The sequence below is a fragment of the Lissotriton helveticus genome, chromosome 7 (genome assembly GCF_964261635.1).
Source record: "Lissotriton helveticus chromosome 7, aLisHel1.1, whole genome shotgun sequence".
Lineage (NCBI taxonomy): Eukaryota > Metazoa > Chordata > Amphibia > Caudata > Salamandridae > Lissotriton > Lissotriton helveticus.
The window spans coordinates 897661407-897685879 of NC_136068.1; the positions used below are offsets into that span (position 1 = coordinate 897661407).

The window sequence follows — 24473 nt, forward strand, 5'->3', positions numbered from 1 at the left end:
GCGAGCTGTCCTTTTTTGGGATTAAGAAGTACAGGGAATAAACCCCTGTGCCTTCTTCCTCCACTGGCACGAGCTCTATTGCGCCTTTTTGCAGCATCACCAGAACCTCCTGCTGCAATAAGTGCAAGTGCTCTGCTGACATAGGACGGTGTTTTGGGGGTATGTTTGGTGGAGTGGATGTCAGCTCCAAACAATAGCCGAACTGGATAAGTTTCCTGACCCACCTGTCTGTGGTGATGGACTTCCAGACTGGCAGGAACTGTTGGAGTCTCCCCCCGACAGGTGTTGGATGGTCGGGTGGCAGTGACAGGGAGTCACTGTTTGTTGGTGGCAGAGGAACGGGAACTGTTGTTGCCTCTGCCTCTACCCTTGGCACTGTTTCCTCTGTATCCACCTCTGCCCTGCTTGCTGTAGGAGCATTGCGCGCCACTTTTATTGAATGGCGTCTACTGCGACATGTGCCCTCTGCTAACACCTCGATTGCCTGAGCGACGAAAAGTGTTCCCTCTAAATTGTTGTGACTGGAGAGCTCCCATGGACTTGGCAGTCTCGGTATCTTTTTTGATCTTCTCCAGGGTGGTGTCCACCTCTGGACCAAATAACCTGTCTGGATTAACGGGCTGGTTGAGGATAGTAGTCTGTATCTCTGGCTTGAATCCCGAGATGCGGAGCCATGCCTGACGCCTCAACATTACACTAGTGTTCATTGCTCTCGCTGCTGTGTCCGCAACGTCCAGCGCACACTTTATAGCAGCGTTGGAGATGAGCTTCCCCTCCTGGATAAGCATTTCAGCTCCCTCTTTAAACTGGTCTGGAAGGTGTTGTAACAGCTGCTCTAGGGTGTCGTAGTGTGCCCTATCGTATCTGGCCAACAGAGCCTGCGTGTTTGAGATGCGCCAGATGTTGGCCGCCTGAGCTGCTACCCTCTTCCCAGATGCCTCCAGCACTTTTGACTCTTTGTCTGGGGGAGGAGCTTCACCCGTGGTTTGGGAGTTTGCCCTCTTGCGGGCATTAGAGACCACCAAAGAGTCCAAAGGCAACTGGCCCCTTATGTAGGTCGGGTCGCCAGGTGCCGGTCTGTATTTCTTCTCTATTCTTGGGTTGACAACCCTTGATCTCGTGGGTTCCTTGAAGATGTCTGCCGCATGCTTAAGGACCCCTTTCAACATTGGTAGAGTCTTGACAGTCTTTTCAGCAATAGAGAAAGTGTCAAAAAGGAAGTCCACCTCCACGGGGTCAGCATGCATTTCTACTTTATGGTTTGTAGCTGCCCTTTCAATCAAGGCATTAAATGCCGCAGAATCTTCAGTGGGAGACGGCTTGACGTTATAAACCCGAGGATCCTGGACCGTCTGCTGGTCCCCTTGATCACATGTGTCCATCCATGAGTCCTGTTGCTCATCAGGCTCTGCATGTGCAGGAAAATTGTACTCCTCATCCTGCTCCCCTTCATCCCCATCAGAGTATGTGGGTGAAGGTGTTGCACTCCTCCTAGGCTGTGGAAGAATCTGCTCAACCAGTACTGGTGTTTCTGGTGCAGGCTTCTTTCGTTTCAGAGGAATTGTAAACGACGCCAAAGGCTGTGAAGTTATTTTCCTCTTGTATAGCGTGAGTTTCCCGGTGTCGGCATTGATGAAATGCTCCGACCGTTCAACTAAAGGATGTCGATGACCCAAAGTCCCAGCCGGGTGAGTTCACTTCGACACAGTGTCCTTGGGCACCGACCGCGGTGCAAAGGCCTTCGGCGCCACCTTAGGCGGTAACGTGTAGAGGATCGGCGCCGAGGTGGTTTTCGGTGGGTCCGCCGGCTTCGGTGCGGAAGGAGTATTCGGTTCCGATGCCAAAGCCTTGTCCTTAAGGCGCTTGAGGGAGTCCGAGACCTGCTTCGTAAAGGAAGCGGACCGTTTCGTCGACCTGACCGATGTCCTCGGTCCGCCCCCAGGAGAAGACCCGAGCGTGGATGACTTCTGTTTGTCTGGTCGAAGCGCAGGAGCACCCTTGACCGGTGCACTTCGATCACTGTCCACGGCCGCAGACGTCGATGCCGACTGCTTCGGATCGACAGGTTTTCCTTTAGGTGTCACGACCCCAGACCTTGGCTCTGCGCCCTTCACTGACTTTGCCTCGACGGGCCCCTTGGGGTTCGGCGCGACAGACTATCCCGATGTAGGCCCGACAGCCTTCTTGGATGTCAGCTTGTCCGCCTTGGTTGACACCGGTTCGACGGCCTTCGAGCTTGGCTCCTTGACCACCTTCGGCACCTTTGCCTGGTCGACACCTTTCATTGGCTTGGAGGCCCCCGAAGACGACGGCGTCGATGGTGGAGCAGACGTCTTCGGTTTCGATGGCGTTTCGGCCATCTTTGTTTCCGTCGATACCGAGGGTTTCAGTTTCGGTTTCGATTTCAATAATGGCGGCTCCGCGGAGGTCTCCGTAGCCGGGCCGGAAGGCGGGGCCGTGGATTGAGGTGTAAGGTCTTGGGTAAGGCCGTGGGGCGATCCCGTGACCTGAGCCTTTGTAAGAGTACGAACGGGGCATAGCTCTTCCTCCAAGCTATCTTCCATGGCCCCATATGCTTCTTCGTCGTCCCCTACCTTCGACGATTTCCTCAATGTCTGGACTGTGGACGTCCGCTCCGTAGTCGGACTCTACCTCCACTGGTGTAGGTGAAATCTGCAGGTGACGCACTTGCTCGTCTGCTTCGGGGTCGTCAAAGATGTCCACTGGTGCCGGAGCCGATCGCTGGGCCTCTAGGCGCGCCACGCGCCGAAGCTTGATCGTCTTCTTCGATCGAAATCTTGAACAAGCCATACAGCTGGCCTCATCGTGGTCCGGCGACAGGCACTTGTTGCACACAGGATGGACGTCAATGTGTGGGTACTTGGATCCACACACGGGACATTTCTTGAACGGACTCCGTTCCATGCCGTCGAAGTCTTGCTGCGTCGACCGGGCCTCGATCACCGAAGAGTCACACGACCCCCCGGATATACGACTCCACGAGCTGGAAGATATACGGGACCGAACGCGAACAATACAGACGGTGCAAAGAAGGCCTTTTGGCCTTTAGAAAGTTCTATCACGATTCCGAACAGGAGACGTCGAAATCACATCCGAACCCAATGGCGGAAAAAAACAATCTGGGGATGGAGTCGATGCCCATGCGCACTGTAGTCCAGGGGAGGAGCCACCTATCTCGTGATACTTCGAAGACTCTTCCAGGACAACAATGTGCAATCATCCGGACCCAACACTAGGCGGTGATCTATGCTATAGATATGAATTTAGCAGCCCACATGCCTCAAACCTTGCGTTTGTTCTTCCATGCCTTCAGTTTCATGGAACAGACCATGGAATTCAGGGTCATCAGCGTCATAGTCTTCTTGGGGCTCCGGGGTTAGTGGCGGTTCTAAGTCCAAAGTTTTCCTCTTCTGCCTTTTCTGTTAAAGGTTTCAATAGTATATGGCCTGTTGAAAGTAGTATCAAAAGTTTTTTTTTTGCATCATCTGAAGTGCATGCGTCCTTTTTTGCCACATGTGCTTTGGCTGGCGTTTCATGCCCTCTTTCAACCTTGGTCGTCTTTCAACACCAGTGAGATTTGAGGATCGAACTCCTGAAGGGTCCTTGGTATGGGACCAGAGGGGCTGTTTTGGCCTCTACTTGCCTTTGATAGGCAATCGTTTCAGTGCCAAGGTAGATTTTAGGATTGGAAACAGATATTCTTTACTCACCTGTTACTTTATTTTTTAGCGTTACCTGCCAACACTTTTCCTTGAGATTCTTGTGCTCTGGCTAAACTACGATGGTCTCTTAAGGTTTGCAGAGCCTTCACCTTCAGCAATGTTATTCGCCTTCACCTTCAGCAATGTTATTCTCCTTCTCTCTGGACAGCCAAAGGCCTCTTAAGGACTGACTTTCCTTTTGTGCCTGCATAGGTTAGTAAGCCGGCCTTTATTTCTCCCTGGCTTTCAGCATCTTAGGCTTGAACTTCACGCATACCTTTAAGCCCTCAGTGTTGTGGTCTCACGGTAGGCAAAGGTTGTACACCTGGTGGCTATCCCTCTGGGTACACTTGTGGTGGCACTCCAGGCAGAACCTAAGGTGCGTGTTCTCCATCTTTCCCAGTGCACGGACCCCTTTGCTACACATTGTCCAACATCAGACTCCTACATGCCCCACATATTTAGGTGTTTCTTGGAGGATTCCCTCCGTGAATATCAAATTTTCTTCAGTGATCAGCTGCTTCCCTTAGTGTTGTCTTCAGAAGTGATTTCCCAGACCAAATAGTAAAAACAAAAACAAAATCTGAATATGGCGACCACAAGCTGGGGCTTCTGGCGAGGGGTGTCTAACTGCAGGAAAAGTATGGACTAGAGACACGAAATGGAGGCAACAGATTGAGCCCAAGAAAGATTAGAGCCTTCAAAAAGAAGATTTCCAAACCACTACATGATGGAATAATTCACAGCATGTGAATCCAGAGAATGACTCCAAGCTGCAAAAAAGAAAAAAAAAATGGCTGTGGTTCGAAGAAGCTTGGGGACGCCCGACTTAGAATTATTGTTGATGCTTTCTGGCTATTTTTGCATTCAGTGTCTTTGAATTCTATGATCTTTCCCAAACGCATGATTTTTCAAACGTTACAAATTAACATTGTTTTTAACATGTTCTTCAGGTCCAACAGATTTGGATACTACACCCAGGAGATGCCAATACAGTCTCACCTCTACTTTTCTTGCCCCTCTTGTGCTACTCAACAACATACCTCACATCACATGCCGCCCCTTCGTAGTTGAACAGTCTCAATACTAAAGTACCACCCACTTACCAATTCACAATTAGATTTCGCCTTTTTCTGCCCCCAAGCAGTTGACAAATGACCAGCAGCACACCACAAAGCAGCTGTTGGATTGGAATGTGGACGAAAGACACAAATTCCAACAAAGCGTTTGCCTGCCTGAAAAACATGCAGCTTTGTGCCTGTTGAAGACCTTTGCTCAGATTGGTTGCAGCTAGAGGTGAGACTCAAGGGACTACGCAAGACTTATTGTCTCTTTCCTCATGTGAATAAGGGAGAACAGTCTTACAGAATTCTTTTGATAATCAAATGACAGATTCACATTTCTTACTGTAAGGGGTGCATTTTCTTCTCCTATATTCAGTCATACCCAAAATAACAGTTAATCGAAGATATCAAATCAAATGTTGCACAGAAAGGATGTGAATGGACTGCTGAGGCAGCAATACTTAAGAGTCTTTGGACACGCAAACTCCAAAATCTCAAAGATGCCAAAGAAATGGTACCGGTGTAGCATACATTCATAACAAAGTTGATGCAGAGTGATAACTACATCAAAACAAATGTCACTTCAGAAAAATGCTAGAAGCCTGCTCTTACACCTGCAATTCAAAAGGGGAGAGGAGGTAGAGAGATCGTGGAAGTGCCAGGTGAGCCACAGATTTCTAGCCACAAGAAGCACCACAAACCACACATTAAATCTCATTTGCTATATGAATATCTCTTATGAATGATCCAAATTGGCCCCTGCACTGTTACAGCATTTTGCCAACAAGTCAACCCATGTGTGACAATATACACACCTGTTTCAGCTGAAAGTTCTCTTCCTTCAGTTTCATGACATGCTTAATCTTTTGCTTTTGGTTCTGATGGCCAAGAAGTTTTGCATAGGCTTCACTAAGTTTATTGAGCTCATCTTGAGCTGCTCCATGTTCATTCAGCAATGCGTTCTTTTCAGCTTCAAACATGTCCAATTGTTGCTGGAATAAAACCAAATGATGTTACTCGAACACAATTACATTCAGCCTCATTTTATCCAAGTTTTATCAAACAACAATTCGAACTATCAGTCTGTTCCGAAAAAGGATTCAGATGGTCTAGAAGGGCTCAAGGAAAATACATCTTATTGGAATCAAAGTATCAACATTTATTTTAAAAAAACGAATTGCAGGACGTAATTCAGAATGCTCTACAAAATAAAGATTACTGGTCGTGCAACACCACAATAGCATAGAGGGAAATTTGGTGTTAATTAACAGAAGCAATACCCCACCTGGAATGGTTTGACTTTGTGATGCAGTTCCTCATAGAGAGTCCGCCACTTCTGGGTCTCCTCTTTAAATTGCAATTCTAAATTTTCATCTATGGATTGTCTTCTGTAAACAAAAACATCTTTAAATTACCAAAAATCTTCCAAATTGTAAGTTTTAATATCCTTTATCAATGGCTTCCCCAAGAGTGGCATGCTTGACATACTACTACGCCCCCAAATACCTTCTGAATGTAGGGCATCCCTTTCCAGCAGTTCTTTTTGCCAATGTATGAACGAGAAGGCTACAAAATTAAGTAATACTGTACCATTTGACATTACAAGACAACTATACTTGGATAAATAAAATACCAATGAGTCAATCTGCAAAAAGGAATGAAAATGCCTTTTTTTTTTAAAGCTACAACATCTTTAATCCTTAAAAGCCAATTTATGAATAACAACAATTCTCACATTATGTATTTAATACCTCCTGTTCAAGTTTTCCTATTAGGTGACAACTAAACAGCACTTTTTGAAACATCAACATGTATTGATGCATTTTTCGAATAAATCCTTGGTAACACCACAATCTTCCTTTTGGCACAAACAATTCAATACTGCTAGACACTGAATAAAATGAGGTGCCGGGCTGTGAAAACACTATTGGCAGCTAATTGTGTCAGGCAGCAAGGGAAAGGACAATGTAGTCTACTCATTAAAAAGCAGGGACATACTGCAGACGAACAAGTTACTTAGCATCGTAACTCTTTCAGTTAGAGACCATCTGCAGATTCCCAACCTTTTAGAATTTTCTCCAGGCAGACTGGATTCAGAAAATTCTCAGAAGTACCTCTGAGCCGTAAGATAGCACTGTGTGGCTCTGCAAGGACAGTTACCCTCTGGAAATGTGGGCGACCTATATAAGCCTCACTCCCGCACATTGACGTCCATTGCTTTTAAGGCTGTCCATCTCTAGATGCAGAGCCTCGAAAGCAAGTTGGTAGACAGTGTGTGGACTCCAACACTTGGGAGTTTATTGATGGATAGAGTAATCACTCAAGAGGGATTATGGGGGGGTTGGTGAAGAATCTGCGGTTCCAGGCTACCAGAAAGACCATTACCAAAGGGAACTTGTCCTGATAAACTTCAAGCTGCAGATTTCACCTTTTGAATAGATAAAGCAATACCTATTTGTAGGCGGGTCTGTGAATTGACCCATACCAGCAAGTCCTGCAAGACCGAGCAGGCAAAATGCCCCTCCTGGCAAAACCTTTCCAAGCAATAATGCTTTGTGAACATCTGGCGGGACACCACATAGCCATCTAGAAAAGGTCTAGGACAGGGATACCACGTGCCAATGCAGTGGTAGCAGCTTTAGCCTGGAGTGTGAGCACAGTCAGCTTCTGGAAGCTGCTGCTTGGTGAATGCATAGCAGATCTTAATGCAGAGCTTGATTCCACGGGAGAGGTTTCTCTTCTGAACTGCTTTGCCCTTTTTGCCTCAGAGAAGCCAACAAAGAGCTCAGTGGCCACCTAGTATGATCAATGCAAAAGGTGAGAGCTCCTTTGGGATCCAAGCAATGGAGCCTCACCTTCTCCTGAGGGATAAGTCTGAGGATTTAATGCCAGTAGGGTTATGGTTTGACCAACGTGGAACAAGTCTAAACGTTCGGCAGGAAAGCTGCCTGTGCCTGCAGTTGTCTGGGAAGTAGTATTGTATGGTGTAGTGACAAAGCTGGACGTTCTCAGGCCGTGCAGAAAAGAGGTCAATGAGAAACAGCCTTGACAATAAGGAGCAGAAAATAAAAGCGGGGAAGTAGCGCGAACAAAAGAGCAAATCAGATAATTCTGCACTAGATTATGGGTCTATTGTGGCATTACAAAAGGCGTCCGGGTGCTGAGGCCCAATGTTATCCAATGAGGGATAGGGTGACTCCGGTTGGTGGCTGCTGACTAGCAGGCCACTTTGTTGTGGGAGCAAAAACTCCTGGACTTTAGCTCAGGGCCAATGGTGAAACAAAGTAGCACCAAAGCTGCACCCTTAAGCTGCACTAGGGCGGCCAAGAACAGGGTGTCGTTTCAACATTGGGCGCTCTGTTTGCAATGGGGAACCTCCGGTTTGCAAAGACACTGCAGGCTTGGGGATGCAGGTCTTCTGAGTGCGACCACCACTTTGAGAGTTAAGTTGGGCAGTTGGGTATTGGTTAGGCACCGTCAGTTAGGCCACCCAAGACTGTGGGGTGTTGGGTGCAGGGGTGCCTTTTGGAGTCAGATCTTACCAGCTCCTGGTCATGGTTGGGTGACCTTCCGGATTTAGGCTGCAGACGTTAGCTGGAGACTTGCAGCAGGTCAGAGGTCGCCAGATCTCTGGTTAGGATCGCGGTGAGGGGGGCTTGGACACCTCCTTGTGGTGTTTACCTACTCTAGTTCCGAGTCGTGGACGGCGGGTGCAGAGTGGGGCAGATCCGGGATGTCCGGCCAGAAACAGAGCTTACAGATTAATAAATCTGGTGTTCACGGGAGACACCGTCTGTGGTTGAAGACAGGTAGGTCCTCTGGGGTTTGAAGTTGCTGGCTGCAGGACACAGGGATTTCGCAGGACAGGCCGGTAGAGCTGGGGCCAAGTCAGTGGGAGTCTTCCTCTTGTTAACGTTGGCACAACTATTCGGTCCTTCTCGTGTAGTTTTTGTGACCGAGGAAGTAAGTGACAGGGGGTTCCCCTAAATACTAGATTTAGGGGTGTTACAGGTAGGTAAAAGGGAGAGACCAATTGGTCCCTTCCCTGGGGTGGGTACACCCCTATTATGCCACCCTCCAGTGGGAGGGGGTATAAGCCTGTCCCTGGTTACCAGAGTCAACCCATCTGTAAAATGGCAGGGACTTTGTTGAGCTTCACCTCGCCTCCCCAACGGAGTTGGCAGAGGTGGGCACACCTCTCTTCCTCACTTTTTTACTGCTGGTTCTCCCGCCCAAAGTAGGAGTCTGAACCAGTGGGGACCAGTTGCTGAAAGTAGCAAGTGGCCTGGGGAAGCTCACAAAGGTGGCAAGCCTTTTAAACTTACTCTTCGTGAACCCTGCCCCTCCTGGGGGAGGAAGCTTGGCACCGCGTCCCAGGATGTGCATCGTTTCAGGGCCCCAGAGAGCAGTAGGTTCTCATCCCAGGGGTCCAGAAACATGTCTGGTGGTGGCAGCTGAAAGCCTGGACATTAGTGGCAAGTTAGGTTTCAGGGGGCACCTCCAAGATGCCTTCTGTGTGCATTTTTCATTAAATCCCAGACTGGCATCAGTGTGGGTTTAAGTGCTGAGAAGTTTGATACCAAACTCTTCCGTTTTCAGAGTAGCCATTATGGTGCTGTAGAGTTCGTTTTGACAAACTCCCCGCACAATATACTCTTAATGGCAGCAATGCACTTACAATGTCTAAGAATGGACTTCAACACTGTAGGAGTACAGGGCTCCTGCACCTGTACCCTCACCATTGGTATAGTGCATCCAGCTAGAGGGGGGACTGATCTATGCCAGGGCAGTGGGTTGTAGGCATGGCACACAGGGATGTGTGCTATTTCGACTCCTCACTTTGTTCTGCACCAAAACACGCAGCCTACAAGGCAGTGTGTTGGTGTAATGGTCCTCCAAGGGTGGCAGAATGAGTGCTGCAGCCCTTAGAGGCCTTCTCTGGCAACAATGCCCTGGGTACCATTTACCAGGGGCTGATCCATGGCCAGAGATGCCAATTGGGTTTAGGCTTCAATGCAGTTGAAGAGAAAGAACATGGGCCCTGGGTACCCGATTAGCAGGAACCCAGGACACACTCAGTCAAAGCATATTAGCAAATCAGCTAAAAGTGGGGCAACCATGCAGAAAGAGGTCACTTTCTCACAGCCTCCTGCTAGGAAGGGTGAAGCCCTTTCAGGAACAGGCAACAAAGAATTACTGAAGGGAGAAGGTGTGACTTCCTCCAGCAGTATGGCCTAGCTCAAAAGAGTCTACTCCCTCAGGGAAGCCAATCACACTACCTGTTGCAGGACCAGTTTTCCAGGAGGAGTGGCTCATGTCAGGTACACCCAAGGGGTGTGCTCATGACTTCACAGGAGAGGGCTTGCTTCATCTTGTCTTAGGGTCAAGGGGGGTATTCTAGGATGTTTGAGGGCTGAAACCCTAGGAAATGACAAAGAGGCATGGGTAGCACTGTGGGAACTATTGTTCCATTGGCTAGCGACTCCTCCCCTCACACCAATGAGAAGATGGCACTGAAGTGGAACCCCCAGACCCACAGTCCGCAAATCACAACTAGACGGGAAGATGGCAGAAGGAATGCCTTGCTACTCCCTGGACCCAGCAAAGAGTGGCTGCACCAAAGACAGGACCATACCTGCTTCATCCATCATGGGATCCATGGCCTTTCCCAAAGAAAAGGAGTTGCTTACTGTTTAGCAATCAATGGACCGGCTATGAACTGGGAGATCAGTGGCAACTGCACCTGCACTCTCCTGCTGCAATGTGGACATGAGTACTGAGGACGGAGACCACCCCTAATGTTAAGTGGACACCAGGGTGGGTCCAGGAAAACTCACCCATCTCTTCATCAGCCTCAAACCCCAGCATTAGGACCACTTCTTGACTGAGTCGATTTTAGGAGGGAAAACAAAAAGACAACAATGACCCAAAGAAGGCTGACTTCTACAACAGGTTGACCAGAATGGTTCTTGTGACTAGCCCCAGCCCAATATGGCTAGTCCAAAAAGACCCTGACATTTTAGCCGTTGCATACAAACTGATTGCAATGTTTTATTACATCCAAGAGCTTAAAGTTGAAGTATTCTACTTACCTTTGAAAAATATCAGGTTCCCTTCAATAGAGCTTTGCTGTTTTAGTATCTAATTTAAGATGAAAATACTGTTTATAAACTGGAGTCAGATTTTTATTGTGTTGGGACCTAACTGTTCAGGTACTTCTAAATGTTTTAGACCATTTCTTTGATGAAGCCTGATGGCTGTTCCGCAACTACAGAGGACTGAGCTAAGGGTTTCGTTAAAGAACCCATTTAGACCCGATGGAGATTGTGACAATATTACCATGTTAGGCCTCCCAGCCACACCACAAAATCCACTATCGTACACTTGCAAAGGAGAAATTATTTTGCCAAAAGTCAATTTTTTAGTCTCATGGTGGGGAGGAATGGTATGGAAAGTATTTGGATCAACCTGTTTGGTGGATGCCTCAACTACCAGACTCTCCAAAGTGGGATGGTGACTAAAGGAGGTAGAGTCATCAGGCACAGGGTGACCTGTCTGACTGCCCTGAAAAGGGTATGGCCCAGGTGCCCAAAAGGGTTTCAGCAAGTTCCTCATTGAAGGGTAACAGTGGCTCAGTGGGAACGTGGCCAGGTTGCTAAACTTCACTCAAATCATTGATCACTTCCATGACTGGCAATTGTAGGTTTAATATTTCACCTGGCCTCTAACATGACAGCAAAAGCATTGCTTTCCTCTAACAGGACCCACAGTAGACACAAGGCCAGTATCTGGAGACGCATCGAGGCACTGGCACTACATAGTTTCTTATACCTGTTTTCCTAACCATAATGGAGAATACAGCCATACCCTTCATCAAAGTTATCGTTATTGGAGTCAGAGCTGAAAAGATGCTAAGTTTGTCTTACTGAGTGGCAAGTTAAGGTAACATCCCACTGGCATCCTGAAGCCCTCGATACCAGTTATAGTGGGGAAATATAATCATTCCGTCATCATAGTTGTCTTCGTCAGTCGGTCGCAATTAAGTTATGTAAAGTCTGGGCTCTACCAATTGGCAAGCTATCCGAGGGATTGCCAAGAGGTTTCACTCCAGTTGCAAATTCAATTGAGGTCGTAGAATAACTAGTTTGGAGTCAGACAGCATTATAGGCTCTACATAGTCATCTGGCATCAGCATTCATGGGAGTGGGAAGGGGATGGCACTAAAGCAGGCATAAAAGTCAGTGATGGACTTGATATGGGTCCAAGGGGGTATAGACGGCGTCGAGGATTGTACCAGCGGTGAAGTCAGACAGGAAGCCCCTGCACTTGCTTGGGACACAAAGGTATGCCACAGGGAGAAGATGAAGTGCAGAAGATCTGCAGCAGTCTCTCCTGAAGGCTTCTAATAGCTGTGATGAAGCAGACGGACTTAGAAAGTCAGGGTGTGCCGGAATTAGACAGAATAGTCTTGGGGAAGATCAGAAGGGGAGGTAGGTTGCCATGTTTGGCCCTCTCTAGGAGTTAGAGTGGTGGAAACTGGTGGTTGCCCTCTTGGATTTTATTTAAGGTTTCTTCTTAAACTCCCCTAAATACTTCAACCACAACGATAATGTGCCAAGGAAAGGACTTTGGCTTCACAATCCAGGAGAGCATGCAGGTTCATTTGTGTACATGCTACAGTCCCTGCAGACGTGGTCTGATCGCAGACAACCAGACTATGTAATGGTCTGTAGCACACATTGGTTTGCAACGGTCTCTGCAGGGCTTAAAGTAAGAGTTACTTACCTTCGGTAATGGTGTATCTGGTAGAGACTATTCTAGCCGCAGATTCCTTAACGTAGAATTATCCCCAGGCGTGAGACTGGATCCGGACTTTTTTTCTGCCACAGCATCTCTGCGCGCCGGGGGGCGGTACCACGTGACTCCGCCCGGACGTTGTCCGCAGGCATGATGTCAACAAGGTCACATAAGCCCCACCCTGGCGCGCAGACATCCGCTTTCTTCAGAGAACTTTTCTGTGCCACAACGTGGAGCCATTACAAACAAACAAAATACGGGAACAGTGTGCGAAAGAAGCAGAGAAACAAAAAAGGGAGAAGCGAATGGAGAAGAACAGCGCCATTCGGAGAAGTGCCAGGCACTGTGGCACTGAAGGTCATAGAAGGGAAGACCAGAGCATAGCTACTGCAAAGCAACCTTGCAAGCAAACAATGTTATGTTAAAAGCATTTCTACCGCGCACGGTCACCAAAAGGTTTCATGGCGCTCAAGACAAATGCGGGAGAGAGAGTGCTGTGAGGGGCTCAGTAGGCTAGTTTGAAAAAGTGGGTTTTGAGTAATTTACGAAAGCAATCATACTGAGGACATAGTCTGAGGCAAGAGGGAAGGAAGTTCCACAAGGTGGGGGCCAAGAAGGAAAAACAGGAGCCACCATGCTTTTTCCTTTTGTACCTAGGGATCGTCAAAAGGTTATGGGAAGTAGATCGGAGTGCTCTAGAAGGAGTGAAACGCTGGAGGCTGGAGATAATGAAAGCAGGTGCTTGGCCAATGAGGGCTTTGAACACCAGACAACCAAGTTTGAACTGACAGCGGTAGGCCACCGGGAGCCAATGCAGACTGTTCAACAGGGGTGAAACGTGTTGGTGTTTCGGGAGATGGAATACCAGTCTAGCCGCCTGATTTTGCACCAGCTGTAGCCGGTGAAGATGATAGGCCGGAATACCTACGTAGAGGGAGTTGGCATAATCAATGCGTGAGGTCACCAAGGCCATGATAACCAAAATAAGGGCTTCAGTGGTGAGGAACCTACGGATTTTGCAGATCCTGCGAAGATGGAAAAAGCAGGATGATGTTACCGCATTGATTTGAGGTCTCATAGACCGATCATTTGAAATGATGACCCCAAGGCTCTTAACCGACTTGACAGGGCAAGGTGGAGGCCCAAGGGAGGGGGGCAAGAAGCTAGAATTCCAAGGATTGGCTGGCCCACCCATCAATACCAACTAAGTCTTATTAGGGTTAAGCTTCAGCTGGCTATACTGCATCCACTCAGATCTCCAGCATGGTTGATTGAAAGTTGGAACAAGAAGAAGGGGAAGAATCCATGGGGAACAATATCCTCCCTGGGGCAGAAAAGCATGTGAAAAATGTCACAGCAGACGAAGAAGGCCTGCAACGACAGTCTATTAACAGTGAAGGACAACATGGCCAGAACAGAAGAAAAAAAACGGCAAATCGCCCCAAGACCACACCAGCAATGAGAGGTGCAGCCCCAGTAAGGAGCTAAAGGCTGAGGCACAGCCAAGAGACCCCACTCAGGACTGCAGCGGAGTCAAATTCAAAGCAATGAAAAAGGGTAGAAGATCAAGAGTAGGCCCCACACTGGAAGTCCAGGGTGCAGGGATACAGAAGAACCCATGAACATATACAAAACCTCTAGTCTGACCTATACATCTTTCAAAGTAGAATTAATCTAAACATTTTTCAGAGATGCAACTTGGATAGAAAGTATTCACATAAACATATTATTCTTTAGTTTTTCATTTATTTTCATTTTCATAGTTAACGAGAAAAGACATTTCTTAGCATTGTTTTGTATTATTTAACATAGAGCAAAAAGATTTTCATAATTTTGAACTAGATAGACAATATTTACAGTGATAAATTTATATTGAACCCCACATAAAATCTACACAGTGTTGTCAGTCTCTCTATCACTCAATCAACATCATTCATTCTAACTCCACACATACTCATACCATTAATGAAATACAATAAAAAACAACAAAAGACATCAATACATCTGAGAATCCCACTTGATCTTTTATACATGAATTTCCATGTTTTTTTCCTTGGTGAGTTTTATATTGTATATTACTACTTCTTTTAGTTCTTATTCCTTATATGTTCCTTCGTCCGGGAATTCCAGATATATAAGGCCTACGTACGTTTCGGTGTACTATTTACTTTGCATCACCTTCATCAGGGCCAAACAAATACATAGACAGACATATATTAAAATGAGGGGGTTCTTCACATCTGAAATAAGAGATGGTATACTGTATATTAGTTTGACAGTATATGTTGCATCCTGTTTACAAAAAGGCCCAACGATCAGCTTTAAAGAAAGCGCTATGCAGTAGTTAATAATTTCTATCAAAATGTCATCAACTACTAGTAGTAATGCTGACACATGCCATAAGCTTTTTTAGTCAGATGGGCAGCACGAGGATAACGTTATCAATATTACTCTTTGGTTCTTTCTAAATAGGAAAATATACGCTAAACAGAGCCGACTTCAGATGTACCACGACTCAAAGGAAGAGAATTCTTGTCAGTAATTGATGTGTAGATCTCTAAGGTAAGATAGGCTTCCCACCCTATCATAACCCTCACACTCAGAGCCTTGGAGCCATCATAAATCTTAGTATATAATACAACTATCACAGTGGGTTAATTTGTCTTTTTTCTCAGGACCAAGCCCCTTAAAGAAAAGAAGGATAACCGATCTACCAAGCTCGCCAGTTATATTCGAATAGACTTATGCAACTTCTCAAATAGACACTGTGTCTGATTATGGCTATAAGGTAGAACTCTTTTTACTTAATAAGAAACTTTATCAGAACATAACTAGGATTAGTGACAGTCTAACCTTTGCAAATATTCTCTCCCTTTTTCAGCATTAGATAACTATTTCTGAAAGTAAACCAGTTACTGCATTCTTGCCAAGCGGTCCTTTTTGCCTACAAGTAGGTATATTCAAATATGACCCTACTAGGTGGTGGTCTCTACACCTAAGTGTATCTTTTAGTACTGAGATACACTGGTGAGATACCCTTTCTAGTTGTTCCTATCTATCTTCTAACCTTTACACTAATCACTTGGTTGTATTATTATCACCCACTCCATTTTTCTAATTTTGCCACAAACTATAAATCTTTGGGGCCTCTAACCTCTTCGGTCACTGTATCAGAATTTTCCTTTTCTTTATAGATACAGGCATCACTAGATGGGCCTACTATCTACCACAGCACTTTAAAATTAAATTGAAGCACATAACCTGGCTTTTTGTAAACAGGATGCAACATATACTGTCAAACTAATATACAGTATACCATATCTCTTATTTCAGATGTGCAGAACCCTCTCATTTTAATATATGTAAAATGATCGCCCCATTTCCCTCCTGCCTGCATTGGCAAAAATATGTGAGAAAGCGGTTTTTAACCAGCTGGAAAGGTTTGCCGAGACTTCTAATGCTTTGCATCCTGCCCAGTCTGGCTTCAGGGCGGCCTACAGTACGGAGACAGCCATGGTCGAGATGTCGGAGTCTATTCGTGAGTGTCTGGACGGGGGCGGCAGAGCGGTCCTGATTTTATTGGATCTCTCTGCCGCCTTCGACACTGTCCCTCATACACTCCTTACTGCTAGGCTTTCCGCTATTGGTATCGGTGGCAAGGTCCTAGACTGGGTGTCCTCGTTTCTCTCTGGTAGGACACAGCAAGTTTGGATGCCTCCTTTTTCATCTGAGCCTAAACCGCTTCTCACGGGGGTCCCACAGGGATCTACCCTTAGCCCCCTACTGTTCAATATATACATTACCCCCTTGGTGTATCTGGCTGAACAGTATGGGGCTAAAATTATCGGGTATGCTGACGATACGCAGCTTCTCTTTACCTGGCCAGATGACCATCTAGATACGACCATGGTTCAGCTTTGCTTATCCTCAGTCTTTCGTTGGCTAACCTCGGCCCAGTTAAAGTGTAATGAGGAGAAATCAGAGGTCCTCTTTTATGGTTCCTTCCCCCCCAGTTTTAGGAATTCGCTGTGGCCCCCTAACATCCCATGTCCTAAGGTAATGGGTGGCCCTGCGAAAAATCTTGGAGTCTGGTTTGGGGAGGACTTGAGATATGAAGACCATATAAAGAAACTGTCGGGGACTTGCTTTGCCACTTTAAAGATGCTCAGAAAATTCTTCCCACTACTTTCCGGAGATGCTAGGGAGGCTGTTGCACGAGCACTTATTTTGGCAAGGCTGGACTACGCGAACGCTCCGTTTAGCGGCATTCCTGCTTACCTGATCAAGCGGTTGCAGGTCATTCAGAATGCCGCTGTCCGTCTCCTCTGTAACATCCCGAGATGGAAGAGCGTTCGGTCTCAAATGTCCGGTCTGCATTGGCTTCCGGTACCGCAACGCATTCTTTTTAAATCGTTAGTGCTTGCATTTCGAGCCATGCATGACCTAGGCCCAGCCTATTTAAAGAAAAGATTTTCCCTTTACGTCCCAACAAGAGCCCTCAGGTCAGCCTCACTGTTCAAAATGACCCATCTACGGTTCAGGCGGGCTAGGCTGGGCGGGCAGTCAATTGCTGTAGTGGTGTCCCGTGTGTGGAACACTCTCCCCTTCCATCTGCGCTCCTGCCAAAATGTTGCCCAGTTTAAGAAGAACCTAAAAACTCATCTGTTCAGAAACTTGACATAAGCTAATCACTGTGCTGTCCCCTTGCCCTTTGTTCTCCATCGCGCCAGGATACTCTCGTAATAGAGCGCGCTATAAAACAATTTATACATACATACATATGTCTGTCTATGTATTGGTTTGGCCCTGATAAAGGTGATGCAAAGTAAATAGTACACCGAAACGTACGTAGGCCTTATATATCTGGAATTCCCGGACGAAGGAACATATAAGGAATAAGAACTAAAAGAAGAAGTAATATACAATATAAAACTCACCAAGGAAAAAAACATGGAAATTCATGTATAAAAGATCAAGTAGGATTCTCAGATGTATTGATGTCTTTTGTTGTTTATTGTATTTTATTAATGGTATGAGTATGTGTGGAGTTAGAATGAATGATGTTGATTGAGTGATAGAGAGACTGACAACTGTGTAGCTTTTATGTGGGGTTCAATAATAAATTTATCACTGTAAATATTGTCTATCTAGTTCAAAATTATGAAAAAATCTTTTTGCTCTATTAATTAATACAAAAAAATGCTAAGAAATGTCTTTTCTCGTTAACTAGGAAAAGGAAAATAAATGAAATACTAAAGAATAATATGTTTATGTGAATACTTTCTATCCAAGTTGCATCTCTGAAAAATGTTTAGATTAATTCTACTTTGAAAGATTTATAGGTCAGACTAGAGGTTTTGTATATGTATTTGTTGTCCATTTCTCCCCCTCTAGACCTAACAAACTTGGGAGTACCCTTACCATAAATTTTTGAAGAATCCATGAACCCACCAACCAATTACCAGAAAGGAAGGAGTGGATCAAATAAAGATAACGAAGCATCCCGCTAGGGAGGATGTGAAAGAGGGCACTCGCATAAGACAAAACCACACATACTTAGGATAGTGCAGAAGACCAAGCTGAAGCTCCTCGCAGAACAGGGAAGGGCGCGTCGCGAATGAATCTGCAGCTAGAAACATCTCTACCAGATACACCGTTAGGGAAGGCAAGTAACTCGTACATCTGATATAGTCTACTAGCCGCCGATTACTTAACTTAGAATAGATACCCTAGCCGTACCCAGAGGGGAGGAGGGCCTGCAAGAGAACTCCTTCAGTAGGAAGCAACAGAGCCACAGAGGGAACGTGTAACGGTGGCAAGAAAGGCAGGCCAGCCATCCCAGAGCCGAAGTAAGCAAGACAAGGTGAAGAGAGGCCAGAAGACCCTAAGCTCAGCCAAGGTACCAGGGACATGCGCCAGAAGACCCTGGAAGGACAGATAACGCCAGAGGAGTACCAAGGAAGAAAGAACCACCTCAAACAGAGGCAGAGCTCGCCGCAGGAGAACACACAGTGAAGGGGAAGCTTAACAGGCATCAGCCTCCAAGCAGCGGCAGAAATGGCTCCACAAAGCAGGCATGAGGAGCAAGACACAGCTGCACAAGCTCCAGCAGACAAGGGTGTACGCCAAGGCCCAGAGTGGTGGACCAGAAAGAGCATGCGTGCACAGCCGGCAGCTGGCAAATACCCTGAAGCAGTGCGCCCAGAGAAAGACTAGCGCAAGGCGAAAGTAAAGGCCAGGGAAATCCAGAACTACCCCCAAAGGAAGATCATGCCAGCCGCAAACCTACCCACGAAAAGAAGTGGGACCAGCCAGAAGAGGAATACGTTGGATGAATCTAAGCCCTCAGCCAGCAGGCCGAAGCACCGGACAAAAAGGGCAGAAACATCACAATACAACGCATGCATGCCAAGACGGTCCAGTGATGCAGCGGATACTTAAGAGGACAGAACCTGGAGCAGCGCTAGCAGCGCCCAGACGAGATCAAAGACCGCACCAGCAGTATACAACTAAGCCAGGAAAGGTGAGTAACCCGAAAAAGGAAGTCCACACCCTTCCAGCGTAGGACAGAGCTATACAATAGCTACAAATACCCCACTTAGGGTAGGACACGTCCCTAAGAAAACATGGGAACCACTCTTACGGAAAAAAATCCTGCATCTGAGGACAAGAACAAAAAGGACCTGCGGTTAGAACGACAGACTGCTTATCAATCAGCCAAAAAATACACACTTGCCAAAGGGGCTTGATGCAAAGTCATCCTGTGCCCTGGGCACCCCCCAATTTTTTGCTGACTGGAACTGGTGGTAACTGACTCACTGACCCTGGGCTCAGTTTAACCAGGCCCAGGGCCAGTGCCAAGCTAAAAGGAACACATTAGAACACAGTTAAGACACCCAACATACACTAGGGTACACTATAGTATGGTGGGGTACCCCTGTAGTTGGCATGATCTACCACCTAAGCCCCTAGTATGTAATAGGGCAAGGGATTGAAACTACCTAGAAGTCTCCAGTATCCTGGGGCATGGTAGTTTAGAGGCCAGCAGATTCTCTGCACCAGCATGTGTGCAGTGATGAAGCCTGAGGTCAGTTTAAAAGCTGCACTGGTGGCCAGGACAGCTTTTAAACCTTAATTTGTGCCCAAACTCGACTTTGGGGGTAGGGGCCCTTACAAATTAAATACCTACCATGTTTTTGCATATTAGGGACCCCCAGGGTCACCCCTAGGTATCCAAGGGGTGGGGGGTCAGTTATCTATAAGGAGCGCCCTTATAAAATGAGTTTTTAGAAGCATGGGTAAAGTGAAATTTTACATTTCACTCCCCACATTGTCTTAAAGAGGTGCTCAAATTCGACTTTGATGCTGGAAGAATTGGGTAAGGGTGATCTGCAATATTTCTGCAGATTCAGAACCCCTGAAGTCTTCCCTAGTTGCACAGGGGGTGGGGGGTTCAGTAGAAATTAGGGAAATACTTATAAAATATGGTTTTATAAGCCCTGTTGCTACAAAAGTGGCGCAAGTCATTTTCCCCATTGCAAGCACCATGGCCCATAGGTTAACATGGTAGGAAGTGATTGATTAATAAATATTGATAGGAGAGGACTAGCCGGACCATTCAAAGACTTCCCAGAATGGTCGTAGTAAATCCAACAATATTATATTGTTGAATTTCTCCTCAAGTGTACATACAATAAGTTATGAGACTTTCATGATTGTAAGTCCAAATTCAGCCTTTCAGTGGTCTGCCCTGATTGGTCAGTTAAGTGGATTAGCCAGGCTGCTGGTAGGGCAGTGATCTGTTCTATAGGAATGCCAGGCCAGGAGGTGGCGTCTCTAAACTACGCTCTTCAAAGGCAAGAGGGGAGGCCTGGGTTTTAGTCAACTATGACAGTCGTGAACCAGAGTCAGGACTAGGCTTAAGAAAGGTATGTGTAGATGGTACGGGGATGGTCCATGGAAATGAGATATCCCAGGGGGTGTGTTTAGCCAGCTCTTACCTCCTTGCTGGAAAATCAGCCATTATGGATTTGGAAGGATGATGCACCCTGGGACAAACTAATGCCACACTCCACAGGATGTGGTCATAACTATGAGGAGTTGCCCTGCTCTCATTGGTCAGCAGTGACCTGGTGCTTGACCCAGAGAATTTTGAATAAGTATCCGAGAGGGGCAGAGCCCTCCAGATCTGCTGCTTGAAACTGAATAATGCAAGAAGTGCCCTGCTGAAGATTTTGCTGTGTGCAAGGAACTCTAAGGCCTGACCTATGAAGACTGCACCATCTGAAACTACAGCCCTGTGGATTACCTTGCTGCCGAAAGACTCAAGAGTGGAAACTCCCTGCAAGCTACAGGTTAACAGAGCTCACCTAGACAGCCCCACAAAGAATTCAAAGCCTGGAGTACCAGTAGATTTGTAAGGGTTTTGTTCAAGTGGATTGCGGAATTGAAGTTTCACACTTTCAAGGACCCTCTTGGAGATTCCAGAATCTTGGATTGAGTGTTGGATACTTTGTGACCCGCAAGCAGAACGCCAGAAAGGTGTTCTAACTGGACCCCGCTTGCTGAAGAAGGCGGCCCACTACAGTGGTGAGAATTCTTCAGAACAATTTATAATGGTGTGTCCCTGACAGAAAACGAAATGACTTAAGGGGCACTGTTGGTTTCTAAGCACTAGAAAGTGACTAATCTTTTAAAATTCATATACCAGGTTTCCTACAGTGGATTATTTTCGTTTTGGTGTCATTTAAAAGATAAAAATATTACCTATTTTTATAAATTGGTGTTGGATTTTTATTTTGTGTTGTGTCTTAATTATTTACTGAAATGGTGTTTTTGAATGCTTTACATACCTGTCTTTGAAGTTAAGCCTGTCTGCTCGCAGCCACGTTACCAAGGGTTGAGCAAAGGAATAATTTTCTAAGACCTATGTTGAGTCCTATCATGTGTTAGTGGCGTTATTGCCAGTGGCAGACCTACATTTGCCCCTACCAATAACCCACTTTCCAACAGGGCTGTACCAGCAGCCAACAGTAGAGAGGGACCAACGTAAGGACCGCGAAGGCACATAAAACCACACAGATGGTCCAACCGAAGCACAATATTCCAGAAAAAAGGTGGGATAACGCATTTCATAAAGCAATGGAGGACCAACAAGACAAGCTTACGAAGGGGGAGAAGGATGGAGCCCCGCAAGGAGCTGTTGAATAGCGGAGTCTGCGTGGGTGTTAAACAAAAGAACCCGATCAAAAGGCAGATCAATCAGACGCTCCCTAACATTCTCAGGCGCCAGCCGGCAATCCAGCATGGCAACGGAGAGCCACAGAGCTCAGCAACATCCAAGGCCTCACTGAGAATAAACGCTGCCAACTCCCGACCATCCAACACATGGTGCCGTAGATCAGCGCGGGCACCTTCGTGGGAGACTAGAGACAAAAGGGACTAAAGGGACTCCACAGAATCCCAAAGGCTGGAGGTTGCCCTAGCCAACACAAAGTGGGTTGAGTGCTCTCAAAGCAGCACTGGAGGAAGTGAAGCTGTTAAGCCCCCAAGAATCCAACCACCGGGCCTCCCGTGACGGAGGAAACATTGAAGGCAAGGAAGGAAAAGCAGTCTGCAGGAGAGGGCCCCAGGTGGAAAGAAAGGCAGACTGGATCGTGCGGAGTAGGGCGGTGGCGGTATAGGAGTGGCTGAGGCACCGGGTCACCCATGGCAGGATGTCCCAAGGCCCCATTAAAATTGTGGGGCAAAGCTTAGAATGGAAGAAGCAGCTCCCGTCCACCAGAGCCCTGGTGGAGAACTTCCAACAGATGATCCATAGGAAATGGGTTGACAGGGTCACCCATCCGCAAAATTCCAGCGGCCGTGGAAATGGCCAGAACAAAGGCTACACTCCTCCGTAGGACTCGTGGGGGAGAAAGTAATTTCTCTTTGGGTGACAGCTGTAAACTAAGCCGTCCGTCCCCAAGTCCAGCTGGAGGAATAAATAGCCAGCCCCTGAAGAGCGGAGGATCCACAGACGAGTGGGGGGCCTGAGGGGCCTCCGGGGAAGGCTGAAAAGCCGGCAGAGCAACCAACAGAGCTGCGAAAGTGGGTTTGAGGGTTGAGGCAGTGGGGACGGCAAGGAGCCCTCCCTGGAAGATGCCGGTGATAAAGCAACGACAAGGAGGAGACCAGGAGATGACAAACTTCAGGAGAGGAAGGAACCTCTGAAGACTAGTCAAGGACCCAACTCCGGCACGGCGCCGGAGTCATCGGGGCACCGAGTCTACCTTCACCAACACGTGCTCCTTAAGAGAATAGAGCGGGGTCGGAGCCAGGTCGGCTAAGGAACGGCTCCGAAAAGGCACCGACTTGACCTCACACAAGGCAGCCGCCTGTGTAGAGGACAGAGGAGCTTGTGAAGGTGCCCCAGGCCCTAGCTTCCACCCACGGCACCACCAGGGCCAGAAAGGAAAGCCTTTGGCTCCGGAAAGGAGTTGGCCTGGCCTCCGGCAAGGCAGCCGCCTGCCCAGAGAACCGAGAGGTACTCAGGGAGGCGCCCAGGGTCCCGGCGCTGCCAGGGAGGAAAGCCATTGTGCCGGAAAGGCGCCAGCTCTGCCTCTGGTAAGACAGCTGTCTGCCCAGAGGACCAAGGAGGACTCTGGGACAAGCTCTGAGTCCCGGCGATCTCCTGCGACACGACACGGAGCCCCATAGGGATTTGCGGCGAGGCAGGGACGAGTGGGCCGTAGAGGGGAACTCCGCAGAGCCGCACCTAGACGACACTACACCCCTACAACCTGAAGCCGAACTTGTTGGCGCTGCGGCGAAGCCGCCGGCGACTCCGCAGAAGGCACCGCGCAAGGCAAGGGATCCGCGGACGTCTCAGGGAGTGGTTGGGTGGGTGAAAGAAGCCAGCAGAGCTGCAGTGTAGGCTCTCATTTGGGCCCTAGTCGCCCCAACGCCAGGAAACTGCGGCGACAGCGCACGTTCCGAGGGGAACCCGCGCCCTCTGCCGAACGAGGACAAGACCTCTGAGACAAGCTGCAGGTCCTACCGTCTGGCAAGCAACGCCGTTGGGCGATACCGCATTCAGAATCAGCGGCTCCTGGCTTCAGAGGTAGGGGACAGACGCTGGGACGAGACAGACCTTGACAAACAGGCAGACAGCAATTTCATCCTGCGCTCCCGCCGGGACTTCGGTTTGAGGTGCTGACATGTGTCGCAGTCTGTAGTCATGGTGCTCGCCCAAACACCACATAGATAGGGTGAGGAGTTCGACGCCAACATCTGACGTGCACAAGAAGTACAGGTCTTGAAGCCCAAAGGCATTTGCACACTGTTCAACGCAAAAGCGTGAAAAGAAGGCTTGAAAACAGGGCAGGACACTATCTGGATCCGCGTTGCACGCCGAGAAGGGAAAAACAGACATCAGCGTGCCGTAGTGGGGCTTATGTAACCTTGCTTACATCATGCCCGCGGATGTTAGGGTGGAGTCACGTGGTACCTCCCTCCGGAACGCAGAGATGCTGTGGCAAAGAAAATTTTACGGATCCAGTCTCACGCCTGGGGATGATTCTACGTTAAGGAATCTGCGGCTAGTAGTCTATCAGATCCCTGTGGTTTTAGTGGGGACACTTCCCTTACACACTTGAGAAATTGACGAGTATGGCCAAAGGCAACAGGTATGCTCCATATGTGCATTAGAAAACATGGAAATGAAGGAACTGGCGTCAGTGAGCATGGGTGGTGCCTGCATGCAGCTCCACTCAAGGTGAGTAATCTCCGTTTATAAGTAGCCATCAGAAAGGTCACCTGGGATTATTCAACATGCATAGTTACCTATGGAAAAATAGGTCATGATAATGTCAGTTTTAAGTTAAGCAACATTCTTCTACAGCATTGCATC

General features: G+C 47.5%; 1 protein-coding gene across 2 annotated transcripts in view; it reads right to left on the reverse strand.

Moving 5' to 3' along the window:
• The window catches only part of HMMR (hyaluronan mediated motility receptor), a 472605-nt gene that overhangs the window by 26759 nt on the left and 421373 nt on the right, over window positions 1-24473 (reverse strand). For both annotated transcript variants that reach the window (XM_078653402.1, XM_078653403.1), the window contains 2 exons: window positions 6072-6174; window positions 5602-5778 (listed from right to left, as the gene is read on the reverse strand). In XM_078653402.1, coding sequence (XP_078509528.1) covers window positions 5602-5778; window positions 6072-6174 — 280 coding nt within the window. The remainder of the gene's footprint in view (window positions 1-5601; window positions 5779-6071; window positions 6175-24473) is intronic.